The 23,820-nt window shown below is 39.7% G+C and overlaps 1 protein-coding gene across 3 annotated transcripts in view; it reads left to right on the forward strand.

Moving 5' to 3' along the window:
* The window catches only part of Ophn1 (oligophrenin 1), a 299,051-nt gene that overhangs the window by 255,659 nt on the left and 19,572 nt on the right, over positions 1 to 23,820 (forward strand). For all 3 annotated transcript variants that reach the window (XM_042694942.1, XM_042694944.1, XM_042694943.1), the window contains 2 exons: positions 7,073 to 7,220; positions 11,009 to 11,332. In XM_042694942.1, coding sequence (XP_042550876.1) covers positions 7,073 to 7,220; positions 11,009 to 11,332 — 472 coding nt within the window. The remainder of the gene's footprint in view (positions 1 to 7,072; positions 7,221 to 11,008; positions 11,333 to 23,820) is intronic.

Consider the following 23,820-nt stretch of genomic DNA (forward strand, 5'->3'; position numbering starts at 1 on the left):
TCTATACTGATAAGGATATAGATACAGATATGTAATTTAGTGTCTGTTTTGGGGCTTGTGCACAGTACCTGAGTTCAAGTCTATGCTAGTGCTCTACCACTTGAGCCACAGCTCTACCTTCAGCTTGTTTGGGTGGTTAATTGGAGATAAGAGTCTCACAGATTTTCCTGCCCAAGCTGGCTTTGAACTCTGATCCTCAGATCTTAGCCTTCTGAGTAGTTAGGATTACAGGTGTAAGCCACCAGCTCTTGGCAGGTTTTTATTTTATTTTTGACATAGTATCTTCACTAACTTTTCCCTCACTAGCCTTGAATTCATGATCCTCCTGCTTGTTTCCCTGAGTAGCTAGAATTACAGGCATGCACCACCATGTCAGGCTTATAGTATATTATTAAATAGTTTTATGAAATATAGGAAGTATAGATGAAATAAACTCTACTTATTTAAATACATAAAATTTTATAAGGTTTAACATATGTGTACATCTGTGAAACCACTACCATCAAGAGAATGAACATATTTATCTCCCTCAAAAATTTCCTCTTGTCTCTTTGAAGTCCCTCATCTTCCTGACCTACACACACATCAACCCCACTTTAGCCAACTGCTGAGCAGCTTTCTGTCAATATAGTTTAATTTACATTTTCTAGAGTTTTGCATGGAATTATGTAGTATATACTGACTTTTCTCTGTACTCTGTGTGTGTGTATGCCATTGTAAAGGCTTGAACTTAAAACCCTATGCTCTCACTCAGCTTGCTTGGTTACCACTGGAGCTCTACCTCTTGAGCCATGCTTCCATGGCTTTTGCAGTCTAATTGGAGATAGAGTCTTATGGATTTGTCTGCTCAGGCTGACTTTGAACTTTAATCCCGTGATCTCAGACTCCTGAGTAGATAGAATTACAGGCATAAGCCACTGTCCCCTAGCATTGCTCTGTGTTCTTTATTCAACATATTTTTTTCTGAGATTAAATAAAGTTGTTCTGTGAATCAATAGTTCATTCTTTTTTTTCATAAATCTTTGTATCTAAGAAATCTTTTCCTAAACTAAAGTAACAATGACTTTTCTAGAAAGTTTTGTATTTTTATCTTTTATATTTGGGAATAAGCTATTTTGAGTTAATTTTTAAATATAATTTTATTGTTGCTCTTTTATATATGTTTTTTATTGTAAAATACTGTACAGAGAAGTTACAGTTACATGTGTAAGGTAATGAGTGCTTTTCCTATGGAGCATTGTTACCTCCTCCTTTGTTTTTCCCCTACCAACTCCTCCCTCTCCCCCCCAAATTGTAAAGTTCACTTTCAACATAGTGTATTGTTATTCTTAAGGTGTTATACAAGGGGTTACACCATTTTACAATTCTACATTTATCTTTTGAGCAATGTCACCCCTTTTTGCTTTGAATTAGTTTTTCTATGTGGTATAAGGTTCTTTTTTTACATATGGTATTGTTTATGAATATAGCATTATCTCACCATGTTTCTCATCCTTTTTCCACTGAATTACCTTTGTTAGAAACTCATCCTAATAAGTGTAAATGTATTCTTGTATTCTGTTTCATTGCCCTAGTAACCAGTTTAATACCAGTGCCATGCTCTTATGATCATTGTAGTTTTATTTTGTGGTGTTTGGGCTGGACCTAACCAACTTGTGCATGCCAGGCAGGTGTTCTACAACAGGACTATAGCTCCAGTCCTTGATTACTGTAGCTTTGTAATGATACTTGAAATCCGGTAATGCCAACTCCTCTAAATTTGATTTTCATTTTCAAGATTGTTTTTGCTAAGTTCTTTGCTCTAAATAATAAATATTCAAGTGAATTTATGAATTTTCACTTTACTATATATTGGGATTGTGATAATTTTGGGAGAATTTATATATCTTAACTATGTGAAGCCATCCAATCACTGAACAAAATCTCTCTCTCTCTCTCTCTCTCTCTCTCTCTCTCTCTCTTTCTTTCTCTCTCTTTCTCTCTCTCTCTCTCTCTCCCTCTCTCCCTCCACCCCTCTGGTTTAGTGGTGTGATTTTTCTTAACATTGTTTTGAAGTTTATAGTGCACAAGGGCATCTGTCTTCTCTTCCATACTCCTTCTTAAAAGCTCTAGCTTCCTTGCCATGCCCCCTTTTCCCAACTCCATATCTTTAACTTAAGGAAGCTGCTGGGCTCCATGTGGCCTCTTTTCCTGCACTATGGCCTGTAAAATATGTTGCAGGTTGCAAGTGAGATAATCTTCTCTGTCTTTCAGCGACTACTGTCTCAAGGCCAGATGGATTCTCAGTGCCTCCGAAACCATTGGTGCATGTGGTTTTAAATTAGTCCCTGTTGCCCTATCTCATCCAGAAAAAAATTGCTGCTTTTATCTTTCCAGAGGACTGTTTTGGTTGTATATACCATAATTATATAAATATGCTTACTTTTTGTGTGGTGTGTGCTGGTACTAGGGCTTGAACTTAGGAACTTGCATGCACTTTTGGCTTTCTTGTTTGGCTGACAGTCTACCACCTTAGTCATGCTTTCAGTACAGCTTTTTTTTCTTGGTTATTTTGAAGATGGGTTCTCATGGATTTTTCTACTTGGACTGGCTTTGGAATGTGATCCTCTGAATCTCTGATTTGTGAGTGTTACAGGTTTGAGGCACTGACACCTGGCTATGTTTGCCATTTTAAAAAAAAACAAGAACAAGGACTTGAAGTCCATATGTTTTATTTGTTTGGTTTGATTTGATTTGATTGGTTAGTTGTTTTGGTTAGTGGCACTGCAGTTTCAATTCAAGGCCTTTTGCTTGCCACACAGTGGCTTTACCCTAACCGTTTTTTCTTTTTTTTCCTTTTATTTATTTTTATTGAAAAGGGGATGAGCTGAGTTACAGTTACATAAGTAAGGCAATAAGTATGTTTTCAATCATTGTTATCCCATCCCTCATTATCACCCTATCCCCCTCCCCCTCAAGTTGTAATGTTTGTATCCAACATAGTATCAGGTGAGTATCAATATTGCTTTGGTTCATTCATTGTCCTGCTCTTTCTGTGATTCCCTTTCCCTTCCACATATTGCATTATCTTTTTTTTTTTTTTTTGGTCCAGTTGTGGGGCCTGAACTCTGGGCCTGGGCGCTGTCCCTCAGCTCTTCAGCTCAAGGCTAGAGCTCTACCATTTGAGCTACAGCGCCACTTCCGGCTTTTTTCTTTTTGCTTATTTGGTGCTGAGGAATCAAACCCAGGGCCTCATGCATGCAAGGCAAGCGCTCTACCCCTGAGCCACCTTCCCAGCCCTATTGCATTATCTTATCAAAACACGAGGTTAAAAAAAAAAAACTAAGAGAAAGGAAGAAAAAAAAATAGAACAATTTAAAAAAAGAACATAGTAGCTAGCAAAATATATTGAAATCCCTCAGGCTTGGAGAAGATTTTCACCACCCAAACAATAGACAAGGGTCTCATATCTAAAATATATCTACCGCTCAAGAAATTAAATTCTTCAAAAACAAATCCCCAAAGAAACAACCACCCCATTAAAAAAATGGGCTAAAGATCTTATGAGAGACTTCTCTGAAGAGGAAATATGAATGGCCAAGAGACACATGAAGAATTGCTCAACATCTCTGGCTATAAAAGAAATGCAAATCAAAACATCATTGAGATTCTTCCTTACACCAGTTAGAATGACCATAATCAAGAAATCTAACAACAACAGATGCTGGTGGGAATGTGGCCAAAGGGGAAAACTGCTACACTGTTGGTGGTAATGCAAACTTGTTCAACCACTCTGGAAAGCAGTGTGAAGTTTCCTCAAAAGACTGAGCATAGAGCTCCCCTATGACCCAACAATCTCACTTCTGGGAATTACCCAAATGATCACAAACAAGGCCACAATAAAGCTACCAGCATGATGATGTTTATATTCCAGCATTATTTACCATAGCTAAGATATGGAACCAACCCAAATGCCCCTCAGTAAATGAATGGATCCAGAAAATGTCGTACATATGCACAATGGAATTCTATGTTTCCATCAGAAAGAATAACATTGCTCCATTCCTAAGGAAATGGAAAGACTTGGGAAAAAAGATATTAAGTAAGCCCAACCCGAGGAAAAGTAGGATTAGACACTTTTTTTTTAAATGACAAATCAGTTGGGTGCTTATGGCTCACACCTGTTAATCCTAGCTACTCAGGAGGCTGACATCTGAGGATCGCAGTTTGAAGCCAGCCGGGAAGGAAAGTCCGTGAGACTCTTATCTCCAATTAACCACCAGAAAAAGCTGGAAGTAGCACTGTGGCTGAAATGGTAGTATGCTAGCCTTTTTTTTTTTTTTTTTTTTTTTAATTTAATTTAATTTTATTTGTGAACATACTGTACAGAGGAGTTACAGTTACATGGGCAGGATAATGCGTACATTTCTTACCAAGCATTGCAGCCTCCTCCTTTGTTTACCCTTCACCTCCCTTCCCAGCCTCCCAGTATGCTAGCCTTGAACCAAAGAAGGTCAGGGACAGTGCCCAGGCCCTGAGTTCAAGCCCCAAGACTGGCAGAAAAAAGGAGAGAAAGAGGGGGAGAGGGAGAGAGAGAGAGAGAGAGATCTGCTTATCATGGAAGAAATGGGAGTTACACATCAACTGGAAGGACTTCCTGAGAAAGGTCTATTTGCTTAGAATTCCGGGAAATAGAGAAAACAAGCTATATGGACATTTGGGGAATGTGCTCCAGGTCTAAGAAATAGTGCAATCTGGTGGCTCCTGCTTGTAATCTTAGCTACTGAGGCAGTTGAGGTGTGAAGATCACCTTTTGATGCCTGCCCAAGTAAGAAAGTTTGTGATTCTCTTATCTCCAGTTAACTAACCAAAAGCTAGCAGTAGAGATATGGCTAAAGTACCAGCCTGAGTGAAAAAGCTAAGAGACAGTACACATGCCCTAAGTTCAAGCCCCAGTACCAGCACGTAGTATCTGTGTACACAAAAAAGAAGGAAGAAAGGGAGGGAGGGAGGGAGGGAGGAAGGAAGGAAGGAAGGAAGGAAGGAAGGAAGGAAGGAAGGAAGGAAGGAAGGAAGGAAGGAAGGAAGGAAGGAAGGAAGGAAGGAAGGAAGGAAGAGTCAGTGCAAAGGTGTTCATGTGTTTGTGGTATAACAAGGACTAATTGTAACAACTACTATAAGTAGATGCTTATAAGCAGATGCTTATAAAATGCTTGCTGTTTAGACTATGATTACTTGAGGCAAAACCAGGATAAGACCTAGAGCTATGTCACCTCAGTATCCCCTCTGTTTGCTGCCATGCTAATCTTTTTCCTCACCAACAGGAGGCATATACTGGTTTGTGATTGATCACACATCCATAGTCCAGCTCATGCACAGGCTTCCATGAGTTTTCTTTTTTCTTTTCTTTTTTTTTTTTGGTCAGTTGTAGGCCTTAACTTGGGGCCTGGGTACTGTCCCTGAGGTCTCTGGCTCAGGGCTTGTGTTCTACCACTTTGAGCCACAACACTGCTTCTGGTTTTCTGGTGGTTAGTTGGAGATAAGAGTCTCACAGCATTTCCTGTCTGGGCTAGCTTTGAACGATGATCCTCAGATCTCAGGCTCCTGAGTAGCTAGGATTAGAGGTATAAGCCACCAGGGCCCGGCTTCCCATACATTTTCAATGATGTGGCTTCTATAATGACTCTTGCCTGCAAAATTGCCAGGCTCTGACATTTCTCTTCCCAGTAATCATTGCGGTCGATACTGTTATTCTCACTGGTTGGCTAGGGATCCTTTTCCTCCCTGAGCATGTATATGTGTTATCCCAAAGCACGTGTGTGTATTCAGGCTGAAAGATCAGTCTCTCAAGAGGAGAAAATCCTGAAGGATACACGAAACACTATAGAAAAAGTCTAATCATGACACCTCCTAAATTTCTCCAGAACTCTGTATAGTGTCCAAGGCATTTTGTTTTTGCATTTTGTTTGTAGATAAAATCTCACTTTTTTTTAAAGTCTTCAACTTGCAATTTTTGTACCTATCCCTTCCAAGTGCTGGGATTACAGACATGTACCATCACACCTCTATTTTCTTCAATATATATTGCACCATGACACAAGATTTTAGAAGAACAAAATGACATTGAAGGGGAAATAAGTTTTCCTCATCCTTTTCTCCAGCATTAGACAGATAATATAACCAGGTCTTTTGGCATCCTTTCAGAAATAGTGAGTGCCTAAGGGCATAGGAACACATTAGTTGTGTTTGGTATCTCTCTGTTTCTTACACTCATCCATATAGAACTCTATAACAGCTCTTTTATATCATTCTCACCCTGTGAGGTGGGCAGTTGATATTCCCATGTTCCAGATGAGAGTGGGGCCAAGGTCTAGAGAAGGGAGGTAACTTACATAAAGTCTCCCAGATAGTAAGTGAATCATCACAACTTACTTTCTTTTTTAAATTTTTGGTGCCAGTTCTGGGCTTGACCTCAGGGCCTGTGTGATGTCCCTGAGTTTTTGTGCTGAAGACTAACACTCTACAACTTGACCCACAGCACCACTTATGGCTTTATCAGGTGGTTAATTGGAAATATGAGTCTCACAGACTTTCTTGCCTGGGCTGACTTCAAACCACAGTCCTTAGATCTCAGCCTTCTTGAGTAACTAGGATTACAGGTGTGAGCCACCAGTGCCCAGAATTCCAACATTCATTTATTTATTTATTTATTTAATAGTCAATTTGATTAAACTCCCTGGACTTTCCTGTCCAGGCTGGCTTTGAACTGCAATCCTCAGATCTCAGCCTTCTGAGTAGCCAGTATTACAGGCATGGGCCACTGGTGCCAGGCCATCAAGAACTACCTGTTATCTGCATTCTTCCCTCAGCAATGAAGAGAGCCAAGTTCTGTATCTTGCATATGGCAGGAGATGTCTAAATACTTGCTAGTACTTAGAGTAGGTAGGGAAAGCTCTCTTTCCTTGAACTGTATTTTTATTATTTACATGCAGATTATATTAAATACAGTGCAGCAGGTATTGGGGTGGGTCACACTGGGGAGACAACACCTGGTCATAACTGTCACCTGGATGTCTTCCCTACCCCTCCACAGATTTACTTAGGTCCACCTGAGGAAAGCACGGCCCCTCCAGTGCCTCCACCTCGTGTGACAGCAAGAAGGCACAAACCAATCACTATTTCCAAGCGCTTGCTTCGAGAAAGGACGGTTTTCTATACGTCCTCCCTGGATGAAAGTGAAGGTCAGTACTGAGATTTCCCTATGGCTTCTGAATGATGGATGAGTAGACACTAAGAGAATACTGCATGTCAGGACTGGACATGTGGCCCTTTTTCTTTACATAGAGCTAGAACTTTTCTATGGGTGAATGCAGTCATAATAGTCAATGTATATATGTGAAAAATGGAACCAGGTAACTTGAGGGGATGGAGTTGGGAGAGATAGGGGAGAATGATGGAAGAGGTAACATTGACCAAATTCATTGTACTTATAATCTGACACATAGAATTGAAACACCTTTGTACAACTACTTAAAGATAGTTAAAAAAATTTAAGTCAGCCAAGAGAAACAAGTTTCATGCATTTTGCCTAAGGAGGAAATTCAGGTTTTGATAATGGAGAGGACAGGAATAATTTGTAAAGGGAGCTTCCATGATCCTTTACAAGGCCAGTGGAAGACCCAAGCTGTTCTTAGATCCAATCCTTTAATACATTGATTGAAATGTGTGCCTAAGGTGCTTTCTCAGTGTTCTGAGATTTATTATTTTTTGTTTGTGCTGGTCCTGGGGTTTGAACTCAGGGCTTGGGCACTGTTTTTCAGCTTCTTTTTGCTGAAGCCTAGTGCTCTACCACTTGAGCCACAGCTGTACCTCTGATTTTTTGGTGGTTAATTGAAGATAAGAGTCTCACAGACTTTCCTGCCTGGGCTGTCTTTGAACCATGATCCTCAGATCTCAGCTTCCTTAGTAGCTAGTAGATGTGAGCCACTGGCACCCAGCTGCTCAGAAATTTTTAAATTCAAATACAGAGAACACTGTTTGAATAACTACTATATGCTTTGTAGTGTGCTATGTGTAAGGGGAAAGAATGATATAGTCCTTGACTTCAAGGAGCTTGGAGGATCAAGGAAGATACAGATAGCCACTGCTATTATACTCAACTGCTTTTTATTTGTGCTAATACTGAGGCTTGAACTCAGGACCTCACACTCTTGCTTGCCTGTTTTTGCTCAAGTTGGCACTCTACTACTTGAGCCATTTCTATGCTTCTGGATTTTGCTGGTTAATTGAAGATAAGTCTCATGGACTTTCCTGCTCAGGCTGGCTTTGCATTTTGATCCTCAGTTTTCAACCTTCTTAGTAGCTAAGATTATAGGTGTGAGCAACTAGTGCACAACTGCTGTTAGTTTTTTTTTGAGTATATACTACAGCTATCTATAAAATCTGTAAACATATGATCATTCTGTATTTAAACTTTTGGAGAATGGTTGGGGTATTTTCCAAAGCAGTGTTACATTTTACACAACAATGAATGAGAGTTCTAATTTCTTTAAATGGTTTAAATAGTTGCTATAGCCTGACATTTTCATTTGAACCATCCTAAGGGGTTGGGAATCAAGAATCTAATTTAATCATCTGCATTCCTATGTGAGGTAGGTATGTGGAATTCCATTTTATAGTAAAGTCATTGAAGGCTCAGGGAGGGAGAATAGATTGCCTAATTACTAGTGGTACTAAATGACAAAAACTAATTTGTACCCATCTATCTTGTCCCAGAGCTCATTTGCCCAGTAGAACATTATGCTTCCTATAATATGCCTCAACAGCATTCTAAGAAGCATGCAATCCTTCTATTTACTCCTGTTCTTCACAAGTAGTAGTTCATTATCTTATCCCCAAATGCATTATTGTCTTTGTAAACATCATTTCAGTGGATATTTCCACTAGCATCATGGATTCCTTTACATCCTAGGTTTAAGCCCTGACCATTCTTTCATCTCAAATATTCTGGCCAAGCTAAATTTGTTTATTTAAAAAAAATATGTTCTTAAATAAATCATGATATTTTACACATAAAGTTCTCATGTATCTCTGGAAGACAAGAACATTTTTATAAGATCTAAATTTTATTCATCATACTTAAAAAGAAAAATTAAAAAACCAATAATTTCTTAAGATCAATGAGGTACTCAAGTGTCTAAATTCTCCTATTATCTCATTAAACTTCTAGAGCCCAACCATGCCTGTAATCCTAGCTATTCACAAATCTGAGATTTAAGCAATATGGTTTGAAGCCAACTCAGACAAGAAACTCCATGAGACTCTGATATCCAATTAAGCAGCAACAAGTCAAAAGTAGAGATATGGTTCAAGTGGTACAGTGCTAACCTTGAATGAAAATGCTAAGGAATAGGTGAGGTCCTGAGTTCAAGCCTCAGTAGTACTGGCATACACACACATATACACACACACCAGGATCAAGATAAAAGCCATGTATTACAATTGGCTGCTACATCTGCCAGGTTTCATTTTGTTGAACAGAATCTATGTTCATAGTTATTGAGCTTTGTTCTAAATTTTCTTTTTTTTTCTTTTTAAAAAATTATCTTCAAGTAGTCATACATAAGATTTTCCATTTGCTAAAGCAGTTTATGAATATAGCGCATCTTGATCAATGTTGCCCCTTTCAGCATTGTCACACCCCCATCCTTCTCCCTCACTCTACCTCACTTCTACCTCACTCTACTGTAGATGTTAACAATTGGATAAATTCACTGATAGTCTTGTGGTATACTGTTAATCACTTAAAAACCCATTTTGAAAAATTTGAATGTATTTGTAGTGTGTGTGTATAACTCCTGGGGCTTAAACTCAGGGCCTGAGTGCTGTCCCTTAGTTTTTTTTGCTGAAGGCTGGTGCTTTACCATTTGAGCCACAATGTCACTTCTACTTTTTTTGGGGGGTAGGGTCCGGTAGTGGGGCCTGAACTCTGGGCCTGGGCGCTGTCCCTCAGCTCTTCAGCTCAAGGCTAGCACTCTACCACTTGAGCCACAGTGCCACTTCCGGCTTTTTTCTTTTTTGCTTATGTGATGCTGAGGAATCGAACCCAGGGCCTCATGCATGCAAGGCAAGCGTTCTACCACTGAGCCACCTTCCCAGCCCACTTCTACTTTTTTGATGGGTAATTGGAGATAATAAAATCATGAATTTGTCTACCCCAGCTACCTTTGGATCTCCATTCTCAGATTTCAGCATCCTGTGTAGCTAGTTTACAGAAGAGAACCACTCGCACCCAGCTTTCTCTTTAAGTAAGATGTGGAAGCAATAAAAAGCAGGGACTAATATCAGAGAAAATTGTAGACCACAAAAGCCAAAGGAAGAACATAAGCAGATGACTATTTGAGAGTTTCTTTAACAGGGTAGAGAAAGAAGTTAAATTCTGTTGTGTTTATTAACTTGGAATCTGAGGTAGATAATTAAGAATTAGCTTATGTCTTTATTTAAAAAGGATAAAACATGCAATTGATTGGAGACTTGAAGTCCCTTTTGAATTACAAATCTCTGACTAAAACAGCTTGGTTTATTTGTGTTGCACTGAATCATGGTCATGACAAATCATATTCATATTTTGAATCCCCATTTGAATAGGACCTGGGATTTCATATGAATCAGAGAGGACAGAGACTGTTTTGTGAGATGTAATCAGATGGTGCTACAGTGATAGCAATTTCTGGAAATATGTACAAATTTTTAAAATTATATATGCATGTATCAAAATAAAACTTTTTTTGTCAGTTGTGGGGCTTAACCTAGGACCTAGACACTCTCCCTGAGCTTTTTTGCTCAAGGCTAGTGCTCTACCACTTTAAGCTACAGCACCACTTCCAGGTTTTCTGGCTTCAAACCATTGTCCCCAGATACCGTACTCCTGAGTAGCTAGAATTAAAGGCATGAACAACTAGCATCTGGCTAATATAAACATTTTTAGAGGTCCTTATAGTTTGTTTCTCTTTCCATTTACTCTTTCCAGATGAAATCCAACACTCAACACCCAATGGTACAATCTCCAGCAGCCTAGAACCCCCCAAGCTGCCACAATACCACAAACCCCCTATACAGAGGAGTGGGGAAGCTGATTCTGGGAGAAAGTCCCCTAGCAGGCTTGTTTCTGATGGCAAATTGGAACACTGCCTTGACATGGATGTGGGGAAGTTGACATCCAGGCTACATGATGGAGGGACCAAGGCCACACCAAAGGCCACCAATGGACCTGTGGTAGGCTCTGGGCCTACAAAGACTCCTTCTTTTCATATCAAGAGACCAGCTCCCAGGCCCCTGGTTCAGCACAAGGAGGGTAAGTGCTTGAAAACCTGGGAAACAGAACTGATCCCAACTACTTTGTGCCTTGAGAGCCTCCTGGGATTGGAGAGACTCTGTGTGTGTGTGTGTGTGTGTGTGTGTGCGCGCGCGCTTATACACATATGTGTGCACTGTTACTAGGGCTTGAACTTACGGCTTCTTGGTCTTCCCTGGCCTTTTAGCTCAAGATTAGTGCTCTACCACTTGAACCACAGTTCCACTTCTGGTTTTTTGGTGATCAATTGGAAATAAGAGTTTCATGACAGCTTGGTGCTGCTGGTGGCTCACTCCTGTAATCCTAGCTGCCCAGGAAGCTAAGATCTAAGGATCAAGCTTCCAAGCCAGCCCAGGCAGGAAAGTCTGTAAGATTTTTATCTCCAGTTAGTTACTAGAACAAAGGGAAGTGGAGTTATGGCTCCAAGTGGTAGAATACTGGCCTTGAGCAGAAAAGCTCAGGGATAGCCCCCTCAGCTCAGAGTTCAAGTCCCATGACCAACCCCCCCTGTAAAAAGCAGTGTCATGGACTTTCTAGGGCAGGCTGGCCTTTGAACCTTGATCCTCAGATCTCAGCTCCTGAGTAGCTAGGATTACAAATGTAAGGATACATTTTGATGCTTTTATTTACTATCATTCCTGTCTCTATCATTGTTTATTCTACGTACCTGGACATTGTGGTAGATGCTGATATGATACTACTTCTTATACTCATTATCGTTCTCTGGAGAATATATTCTTGGAGTTTTTTTCTGTTAGAAATAGGATCCTAGAGATAAATGACATGTTAAAGATTCAAAGCTGGGAACTACAGAGTTACAAGCTAAATCAAACTGGCACAACTTCTGCAAAACTGTGACTTTTTGAAATTATTACAAGCTAAAGATATGGCTGACATCTATAAATTTAGTTGGCTATACCCATGGAGGCTCATGTAGAGAGAGGTTGGGGCTGAGCCAGCAGGGAGTTTGGAATATATAATTCTTTCAAGATCATATGTTCTAATGGAAAGAATATGGACTGTGGTATCAGAAAGGCTTTATTCCAAATTCTAGCTGTCTTACTTTGTAGCTAGATGACCTTCTAAATGTGTACCTTATGTGTTTATGTCTTGTGCTCTTCTAAAAAAGAGATTGCAAGCATTTCACAAAATAGCCAAATGTAAAAACTTAAAAAAATAATAAGGCTAGGCCAAGGCTGATGCTTGGTAATATACAGTATTTATCTATCATGCGTGGGGCTCCTGGGTTCCATCCCCAGCACCACATGAAAAAAATTAGTAGGGGAATTTATTTCAGAGCTCTTATTTTTGTGCTGGTACTGGGACTTGAACTCAGAGCTTTGTGCTCTTGCTTAGATTTTTGCACTTTACCACTTGTCTGTCTGGACTCTCTTTAAACTATGATCAATACTGCTATCATCTTGAGACAAAACAGAAGTTAGCAAAATATGGCCACATGGGCCACATCAAGCCATGACTTCCTTTTTGTTGTTGTTGTTGGTCTTGGGGCTTGAACTCTGGCCCTGGGTGCTGTCTCTCAGCTCTTCAGCTCAAGGCTTGCACGCTACCACATCAGCCATAGGGCCACTTCCGGTTTTCTGGTGATTTATTGGAGATAAGAGTCTCACAGATGTTTCTGCCCAGGCTGGCTTTGAACTGTGATCCTCAGATCTCAGCCTCCTGAGTAGCTAGGATTACAGGTGTGAGCCATCGGTGCCCAGCTATGACTTCTTTTCATTTTTTTGATCAGTCGTGGAGCTTTAACTCTGGGCTTGGGCGCTGTCCTTGAGCTCTTCAGCTCAAGGCAAGCAAATGAGCCACAGCACCACTTCTGGTTCTCTGGTGATTAATTAGAGATAAGAGTCTCACCGACTTTCCTGCCTGGGCTGGCTTTGAACTGTGATCCTCAGATCTCAGCCTCCTGAGTAGCTAGGATTACAGGTGTGAGTCAGCAGTGCCTGGCTAATTTCATATTTTTATATTTTGTAATTTTTTTATTGTAAAAATACTGTACAGAGGGGTTACAGTTACATGAGTAAGGTAATGAGTACTTGTCCTATCAAGCATTGTTGCCTCTTTTGTTTATCCCCTACCATCCCTTCCCTCCCCACATCCCTAACTCCTCCCCCCCCAAAGTTGTAAAGTTCGTTTTCAACATTGTATTACACATCTCATTGTTACAATGGGTCAACCTGTATCCTTATTTCAGCATTTTGTTATTTCCCTTCTCTTCCCCAAATTAGAAAAATGTATATACAAGATGTAGGACACTAACTAGTATATGTGTGAGACAAGCAGAAATGGTCAGATAAGTTGATGTTAGGTGAAATGAACCCCAAGATAAGGACTCAAATGGTTTTTCTTTATTGCTATTGTTTCTAACATATTTATATGATGGTTTCTTTGTTGTTTTGTATGTCCCTCCCCCACGGTATAACCCCTGTTTTCACTGTATTTGATGTTGGTATAATTTGTGGAGGAGAAGGGAAAAAACAAATTGTTTAAATAGGGATACAGGTGGACCAATTGCAACAATGAGATGTACAAGATGAACTTTACAACTTTGGCAAGGTGGGGGGAAGGGGGATGGGAGTGGGGGGGGGTGGAGATGGGAAGGGGAAACAAAGGAGGAGGCAACAATGCTTGATACGAAATGTACTCATTACCTTATCCATGTAATTGTAACCCTTCTGTATGGTATTTTCACAATTAAAAAAAAGATGTATGGCACTGACATCAAATACAGTGAAAACAGGTTATCCCATAGGGGAAGAACATACAAAAGAAACAAAAAAATCACATGGTACAGTATAAATACATTAGAAACAATAGCAAGAAAGAAAAAAACCACTTGTGTCCCTGTCTTGGGGTTCATTTCACTAAACATCATCTTATATGGTCATATATACATAGCTTTTGACCTTTTCTGCTTGTCCTAGACATATACTAGTTATTGCAAGTAAGAATAACCATGGGAGCTATGTTTCTTTGGTCCTGGCTTACTTTACTAAATATAATTTTTTCCAAGTCTTTTCATTTCCTAACAAATGGGGCGATGTCATTCTTTGTGACTGAGGCATAGAATTCCATTCATCTACTGAGGGACATCTGGGTTGGTTCCATATCTTAACTATGGTAAATAATGCTGCAATAAACATAGTTGTGCTGGTAGCTTTGGTATAGCCTTTTTTTGTGATTAGATAAATGCCGAAAAGTAGGATTGCTGGGTCATAGGGGAAGTCTTTTGAGGAACCTCTATACTGCTTTCCAAAGTGGTTGAACAAGTTTATATTCCCACCAACAATGCAGTAGGATTCCCTATTGGCCACATCCCCTCCAGCGTCTGTTGCTATTAGATTTCTTGATTATAGCCATTCTAATTGGGGTGAGGTGGAATCTCAATTTTGGTTTGATTTTCATTTCTTTTATGGCTAGAGAAGTTGAGCATTTCTTCATGTGTCTATTGGCCATTCTTATTTCCCCTTCAAACAAGTCTCTCTTTAAATCTTTAGCCCACTCAATTATTGGTCAGTTATTTCTTTGAGGATTTGTTGTTGGGGATTTAAGTTTTTGAGCTCTAATTACATTTTAGATATGAGACCCTTGTCTGTTGTATGGCTAGTGACGATCTTCTCCCAATCCGTGGGCTTTCTATTGATCTTGATAGCTATGTCCTTTGCCATGCAGAAGCTCTGCAGCTTCATGCAATTCCCATTTGTACAACCTTTCTTTGATTTTCCAGAACCCTTTTTTTAAAAAAAGTCTTATTCCATATATAGAATTGGATACTCTTTCCTGTTATATCTTCCCTTGAATTTTAAAAATTATATGATTAAACTTTTATTATCTTTAAGTAGTTGTACAGAGTTGCCATTTCACAGTGCAGTTTATGAATACTATGCATCTTTTTAAATGAAATTATTAACTTTATCTTTATTTATTCATTATGTATTATCTTGAAGTAAATTTTAGAAAGGGATTTCAGTATAGCATGTCAGTTTGCAAGTACAATGCACCTTGATCAGTGTCATTCCTCCCATCCTTCTGCACATCTGTTGGCTTGAAGAAACTAATTTTTGCATACTTAAATACTTGTTCAATTTTAGTTATTTTTCCTAATTTTATATACTCACTTTTTACAATTATAAACTACACACCTACAAAAAAATGATAGAATGTATTATTGCAAAATGTACACCATCCAGATTAGCCAATAATTATCATGATCCTTCACATGGTATTTCTCCTGTGAGCTTCTTCCTCCATTTTCTTCTTTCTCTCCCTTTCACTACCTCCCCTTCCCCCTTCCTACTCATCATAAGCTTTCCCAGATCCTTCGCTCCCTTTTCATATGTATCTGTACATATGTAAAAAAATTTTAAACTATATGAAATTATAATCAAAGAATATTTCTGTAAAATGTTGTTTAAAGGTTTTATGTAGTATAAACAACTTAAGTTTCCCTATATATAAAAATAACCTATATGTAAATGACAAATTTTTCTATATTCATTCTGCTAATTTAGATTGTTGACTGATTTGTACAACTTTATTGTGCTCTTTACTCTTTGTCTACTGTTTAAAGCTAGATATTTTCTTGATGGTGTTGTCTGTTTTGTTTTTGGTTTTGTGCCAGTACTGGGGCTTGAACTTAGGGTCTTTGCATTATCCCTTAGCTTTTTTTGCTCAAGGCTAACATGTTAACATCTGAGAGAAAGCTACACTTCAATCTTTTTGGTGATAAATTGGAGATAAGAGTCTCATGGAGTTTTCTTCCTGTGGTAGATTTGAGCTGTGATCCTCAGGAATTAGCTGGAGAATAGCAAGTATGACAGGTGTGAGGCATCAGTACCCAGCTTCTAGCTAAATTCTGAAGTAGGTTAGGTTAATTCTTATATACGTTATTATTTTGCAGTCATTGTGAATGAGTTTTTTTCATTAATTTCCCTTTCTGCTTGTACATTATTGGGTTAAGTTTGTATCTTGCTACTTTGCTGAAGTGGTTTATAAGCTCTAAGAGTTTGGGGATGAAGGTTTGGGGATTGTTAAGATATAAAATCATGTCATCTGCAAAAAGGGATAGTTTAACTTCTTCCTCCCCTATGCAGATCCCTTTAATGTCTTTTTCTTGCCTTATTGCTCTGGCTAGGGATTCCAGAACTATATTGAAGAGGGGTCATCCTTGCCTTGTTCCTGTTTTTAGGGGAATTGGTTGTAGTTTTTCCCCATTAAGTATGATATTGGCCATTGGTCTGTCATATAAGGCTTTTATTATTTGAAGAAATGTTCCTTCTATTCCTATTTTTTCCAGAGTTTTTAACATCAATGTGTGTTGTATTTTATCAAAAGCCTTTTCTATGTCAATGGAGATAATCATGTGGCTCTTGACCTTGAATCTGTTGATGTCATGGATTACATTTATTGATTTACATATGTTAAACCATCCTTTCATCTCTGGGATGAAGCCTACTTGATCATAATGTATGATTTTTTTGTATATGTTTCTGGATTCTGTTGCCTAAAATTTTATTGAGTTGCTTTGCAGCTGTGTTCATCAAAGAGATGGTCTATACTTCTCTTTTTTTGTTGGATATTTGCCTGGTTTAGGGGTGAGTGTGATATTGCTTCATAGAATGAGTTTGGGATTGCTCCTTCTGTTTCTGTTTCTTGAAAGAGCTTGAGTATGGGTATTGGTTCCTCTTTAAAGGTCTTATAGAATTCCGTAGTGAATCCATCTGGTCCTGGGCTTTTCCTTGTTGGAAGACTTCTGATTGCTTCCTCTATATCACTGTAGGTTATTGGCTTATTTTATTGATTTATTTCTTCTTGGTTCAGTTTGGGCAATTTGTATTTTTCTAGGAATTCATCCATTTCTGCCAGGTTTTCCTTCCTTAATGAGTATAGAGTCTGGAAATCGTTCTTTATAATTGTTCAGATGTCTTGGATGTTTGTTGTAATTTTTCCTGTGGCATCCCTGATATTGATTTGGGTCTCCTTTCTTCTATTTTTAGTTAATCTTGCCAGAGGTCCATCAATTTTATTGATTTTTTTTTTAAACCAGCTTTTCGTTTTATAAATTTTATTATAGTTTTCTTAGTATCTAACTCATTAATTTCAACTCTTGTTTTTGTTATCTTGCTCCATCTAGCCACTATAGGTTTACCTTTTTTTTGTTTCTCTAGCAGTTTTAGTTGCACCATGAGATTGTTTATTTGGTCTGTCTCTATTTTCTTGATGGGTGCACTGAGAGCAATAAATTTGCATCTCAGGAATGCTTTTGCCATATCCCACAGGTTTCTTTGCGATGTATATTCATTTTCATTGAATTGTAGGAACTTTTTAATTTCTTTGATTTCTTCTGTTGCTTTAATTTCTATGTTTAATTTTCATGTGTTTGAGTATTTTGTACTGTATGCTTTGTTATTGAGAACTATCCTGATTCCACTATGGTCAGATAGAACACAGGGGATTATGTCGTTCCTCTTGTATTTGCTTAAATTCCATGTATGAATTAGGATATGATCTATTTTGGAAAAAGTTCCATGAGCTGCTGAGATGAATGTGTATTGCGTTGTTGTTGGGTAGATAGCTTGGTATATGTCAGTTAATTCAGCTTGATATATGGCATCACTTTATTTGGAAATGTCTTTGCCAGTTCTTTAGTTGGTAGATAGACTTGTACTTTGGTGAGAGTGGACTATTAAAGTCTCCTAGTATTATTATATTTGGATCTATTTTTTCCTATAAGTCTGAGAATATTTGCTTAACATATTTGGGTGCACCAGAGTTTGGGGAGTATAGGTTGACAATGGTGATATCCTCTTCTTGAATTGTTCCCTGTATTAATATATAGTGACCTTCTCTGTCTTTTCATAATGATTTTAATGTAAAGTTTGTTTTATCAGATATCAGGATGGTGACTCCTGCTTTCTTACTGGGGGCATTTGCATGGTAGATCTTCCTCCATCCTTTCACTTAGAGTTTGCTTTTTCTTTGGCTTTGAAGTAGTCTCTTGAAGATAGAAAATAGATGGACTTTGTTTTCTGATCCAATCTGCAATTCTTTTTCTTTTGTTTGGTGAGTTGAGTCCATTAATGTTTATGATTATTATAGAGAGGTGTATTGTGCTGCTTGTCATTTTCCTACTTTCCTAAGTTTTTCTTCTTTTTCTTTCCTCCTGTGTTTACTAAGTTGGTCTCCTAGCAATATCTATCTGGTTTGGATCCCTGTTCTTGACTGTTTGCTTCAAATTTCAATACCCCTCTTAATATTCTTTGTAATGCTGGCTTATTGTTTATGAGTTCATTTAGTTTTTCTTTACTATTAAAATTTTAGTTTATCCATCAAATGTCAATGCTAGCTTTGCTGGATATACCAGTCTGGGCTTGCAGTTATTAGTTCTCAGGGTTCAGATGGTACTTTCCCAGCATTCAGTGTCTGTGTGGAGAGATATGCAGTGATTCTAATTTTTTCCCATTGTAGTATAGCTCCTTCTTTGCTTTTGCTGCATGCAAGTTTGTTTCTTTATTGCTAAAATCTAGCATTTTTACTATAATGTGCCTAGCAGTGTTCCTCCTGGAATCCTGCTTGTTAGGTGTGCTGTAAGCTTCTGTTACATCTGTAAGATTTTCTCTTTTAAGACTGGGGAAATTTTCAGTGATGATCTTATTGAGTAAATGTTATATTCCTTTATTCTGGTATTCCTCCTCTTCATCCACCCTGATTATACAAAGGTTAAATTTCTTGGCACCACCGTCTGCTTGTTTTGGGACATCTCTTTGGCAAATTTTGAGTGTCTTTTCCATAAATGTGACTTTTTTTTTCCAGTGCCTTCATTTTGTCTTCAGTATTTGTTATTCTATTTTCCATTTCATTTACTTTATTATCTGTGGCTTCCATTGCAGTTTGAATGGAGGAAATAGAATTTTCTGTGAAGTTGAGCCATTTATAATTTCTGTGTTGTTTCTCAGAGTATTAATCTCAACCTTTAGCAAGGTGTGTACTACATCTATTTTTGAGTACAGTTCTTGTTTGAAGCCCTGGATTGCTTTTGCTATTTCATACCTTTGTTCTTTAAATTTCTCATCTATTTCTCTCTTTAATACTTGAGTCATTGCCTCTATCATCTATTGAATGTAGTGTTTGTCTTCCATTTCTTTTTTGCTTCCACTGGCGTTCTCCCCTCGGTGGTTGCTGGCCTTTGGGTCTGGTTTGCTGTCTTGACCATTGACAAATCTTGTAATTTTTCACTGTGATTTTCTCATATGGATTCAGGGATTATTGAAGACCAATTCCAGACTCACTGTTTTGGTGAGTGGGTGGCTACCTTTGCTAGGTTCTGGATTTGTTCCTGTATCAATTGATGTAGCTTGCTGGCACTGGGCTGGTTGAGAGTGCTTTACCTGGCCTCAGTCCTGTTGTGGGGAGAGGCCTTTCCAGCTGCTGGTCTGACCCAGGTAGGGCTTATTCTGGTGGACAGACATACTCTGCCCTCTGCTGGGGTGCTTAGCTCCTCACCAGTCAGGAACAAGTAATTAAGACAGCTTGGGCTCCCACCTGGGACACAGGTAGGGCTCGTTTTGGTCAGCAGACACACTCCACCCTCTGCTTCAGTGAGCAATCAAATCTTGACCAGTAAGGGACAAGCGGTTAAAATAGCTTGGGTTCCTATCTGGAACACAGGTAGTGCTCCTTCAGCTGCCTACTGGAGATCCCAGGCAGTTCTTGCCTTCAGTCAAGGACCAGCAGCCTAGAGTGCTTGCATTTTCTCCCAGGGGCACTCTTGGTCAAACCTGGTGGGCTGGGTGTGCTTGCTGGTTGCTGGTGTGCTTGCACAGTTCCCAGCTTCTGTAGGACCTGTATCCCAGTTGGTGGAGGGGGGGAGAGGTCCAAGACAAGTTTTGGGGGGTTATCACCAGCACTGTTCTCCCATGGCAAGGGCTAGGGGCTGTCCCTTGTGAGGTACTCACTTGTCCTGGTGGTGGTTGGGGGCTATCCAGCGGTACTGTGGCATATCGATATTTTTTGTGTGCTGTAGGAGACTGGTCATCACCATGTTCCGCATTTTTTGAGATGCTTGTGGGATGTGCTGGGTAGTAGTGCAGGCTTGGTCTGTGTTTTAGTCTCTGCCACTGTTCTGGCTGTCCGGGTCAGAGTCATGCAGATGTTTTTTTCACTGTTCTTCTACAGGTCGGACTGCTGTGGTTCTGGGGTTCCCCACTGCCTTGGCCTCGGGCTGGAGCAGAGAGACACTTTGCATAGGGTCTGGGTTCCCTGGCTGCTGCTGCTGGGGCCAGGTCGCTTTGCGGGTCTGGGGTCCCCTCCAGCCTCTGCCCAGGTTCAGGCCACTTCCAAGGGCCGGGGCAGAGGTGTGCATCATGTGTCTGGGGTCTGCTGCCGCAGCCTCTGCCACTCCTGTTCGGGCCACTTCTGTGAACCAGGGCAGAGGTGCGCATCGCGGGTCTGGGGTCCTCATGCTGATTCTGAGCTCTGAGTTTTCTGTTTGCATTCTCTGGGTTGGTGCTGGCTCTTGGGAGTCTTCTGGGTGGTCTTGGGACCCTTGTGTCTCTGTGATCCCTGGTGAGCCCTGGGCCGGGCCACTTGGGCAGCTCGGTGTAGAGCCCTGCTGCCAGCAAGGGGTAGGGGAAGGGTCTTCCCACTTTACCACCTTTGTGTCGTTTCTGAAGTTTTTTTTTCTTTTTCTTTTTTTCACTTCCTCTATTTCTCTGAGTATTTGCCTTTTTGTTGCTGTCAGTCTCTTGGAGAAACGGAGCATTGGAGAGCTGTGGTGTTTCCCTACTTTTCCGTCCCCATCTTGGTCCCTCCAGTACTACGCATCTTGATCAATGTCACCACTTTCAGCATACCTACCCATCCCTCCCAACCTACCTCTTCTTTCACTTTTCTTACTTTTTTGTTAGTCATGGGGCCTGAACTCTGGGTCTGGGCACTGTCCCTCAGCTCTTCAGCTCAAGGCTAGTACTCTACCACTTGAGCCACAGTTCCACTTCTGCCTTTTTCTGCTTAAGTGGTGCTGAGGAATCAAACCCAGGGCCTCTTGCATGCAAGGCAAGCAGTATACCACTGAGCCATCTTCCCAGCCCTACTTTTCTTACTTTTATAGGGTATATATTGAATTCTTGACTGTATTCTTCCTTTCTCCTCTTCATTGTTCTATACCTTGTACTGTTGTTTCACTTCATATCATATAAATGTTTTTCCTTTTCTCTCTGAATTTTATGAGTGGAAAAATTAAGATTCAGAAACATGAAATGATTTGTCTAGGCTGTAAGATGCAGAGATTGGGGCCTGACCCTAAACTTCTTAGGTCCAAGGTTATGATTTGTTTTGGTGTCTGTACTGAGGTTTGAACTTAGGGTTTGGGTGGTCTCCATGAGTTTTTTTGCTCACGGTTGGTGCTCTACCACTTGAACCACAGCTCAACTTTTGACTCTCTTGGTGGTTAGTTGGAGATAAGAGTTTCATGGACTTTCCTGCCCAGGCTGTCTTCCACTTGCAATCCTTATATCTCAGCCTCCCAAGTACCTAGGATTACAGGCGTGAGCTACCAGTGCCTGGCAATATTATGACTCTTTATTGCACGTTTTTATTTCTTTTTTTTTAATTGTGAAAATACCATACAGAGGGGTTACAATTACATGGCACATTTTTATTTCTTCAGCCTTTTTACTCACTTTCCCCTTTCTATATTTCAAACAGAAACTCACTTTTGGGAGTTCAAAATTTTACAAGACCCTCTTCTTTCCATTTGATCTCATGTCAGTCCTGGCTTTTTAAAAGGCAAGCGTGTGTAGTTCTGTAGATGGGTTTAGGATTTCCCTTCAGAGATTGATGAGTAAAGAGAGTTACATGCTATCTGTTTTCATGTCTTTGCATATTTATTCACCCATGGTGCTATGTGATTGGAGAGACAAGGTTCTGGTCTTGCCTTCCAAAGGTTCACAGGGAGGCTAGCATGCACCCAATCTCAGCTCAGTGTGATTTGTGTTTTAGTAGGGATGAGAATGAATTTCAGGAAGAACATGAGTAAAGGAGCCTTTCTTTCTGTTCATGATATTGAGATTCTAATGGAGGGCCCAGCACATACTAGGGCCCAATAACACATGAGGTTCAGAGCACTTCACAGCTCTTTTCCTCTTGTTTTGAGAGAAATGACTTCATCTGGTGGGGTACTCCTGGGCTTGGAAGAAGGATACTTGTAAAGCCTTGCTCAGTCACTGGGCCATCAATTCTCCACTGGGATGACTCATGCTATGAGTGGCATTTGTATCTGCTTAAAAGTATTAGGAGCAGACTTGCTCCTGCATTAATGGGTGTTGCTGGCCATTGTCCACATTTTCTTGTTTGGATTCATTAAGTTTTAATAATCTACAGTTTGGTTTTCATTTCTCTGCCTTTCCTGGAGCCTAAGTCTACATTGTTCCACACTGATAATTAATGGCTGAGGGAGAAAGAAGGCTTAAAGTTGAGCAGTGAGCATGGATAAGTACCTTAGAATGAAGTCAGTCTTAAAAACTAAAGGAATCTACAGGAGGGAGCAGTGTCCCCCTACTCTATGCTCTCTGGTTGGGTGGAGATAAATATAAGGAATAGCAAAATAAAGTTGCTTGGGGTAGATAGGACCAACAGGACCCAGGAAATCTTTAGATGCTCAGATTCTTTTTTTTTTTTTTTTGCCAGTCCATGGGCTTGAACTCAAGGCCTAAGCACTGTTCATGAGCTTCTTTTGCTCACAGTTAGCACTCTACCACTTGAGTCACAGCGCCACTTCTGGCTTTATCTGTTTATGTGATACTGAGGAATTCAACCTAGGGTTTCCTGCATGCTAGGAAAGCACTCTAACACTAAGCCACATTCCCAACCTTCAGATTCTTTGGTTGTTATCATTTCATAGACAGATAGGATTGGGGAGAAGGACCAAATTTGTAGTGAAGATCAGGTTGAAGACAAAAGTTACAAAAGAAATGAATCCAGGAGCTGGTGGCTCACACTTATAATCCTAGCTATTCAGGAGGCTGAGATCTGAGAATTGCAGTATGGCAAACCAGAGCAGAAAAGTTTATGAGACTCTTTTTTCCAATTAAGCCAGAAAAGGGAGATATGCCTTAAGTGCTAGAGTACCAGCCTTGAGCAAAAATGCTAAGGGATAGCATCTGAGCATTGGGTTCTAGTGCCAGTTTTATATATATATATATATATATATACATACATGCACATATATATGTATATATATAATATATACACATACATACATACACATACACACATGTGAAAGATAGAATAGAAGGTGTGGTACAAATTGTTTCAACTTCAGAAAGTGACGGGCTCATGTCTATAATCCTAGTTGCTCAGGAGATTGAGTTCTGAGGATTGCAGTTCGATTGCAGGACAGGCAAGAAAGTCCACAAAAGACTTTCAGCAATTAACTACCAAATAGCTGGACATAGAGCTGTGGCTCAAGTGATAGA

Source organism: Dipodomys spectabilis, unplaced genomic scaffold (genome assembly GCF_019054845.1).
Source record: "Dipodomys spectabilis isolate Male_0828 unplaced genomic scaffold, ASM1905484v1 ptg000176l, whole genome shotgun sequence".
Lineage (NCBI taxonomy): Eukaryota > Metazoa > Chordata > Mammalia > Rodentia > Heteromyidae > Dipodomys > Dipodomys spectabilis.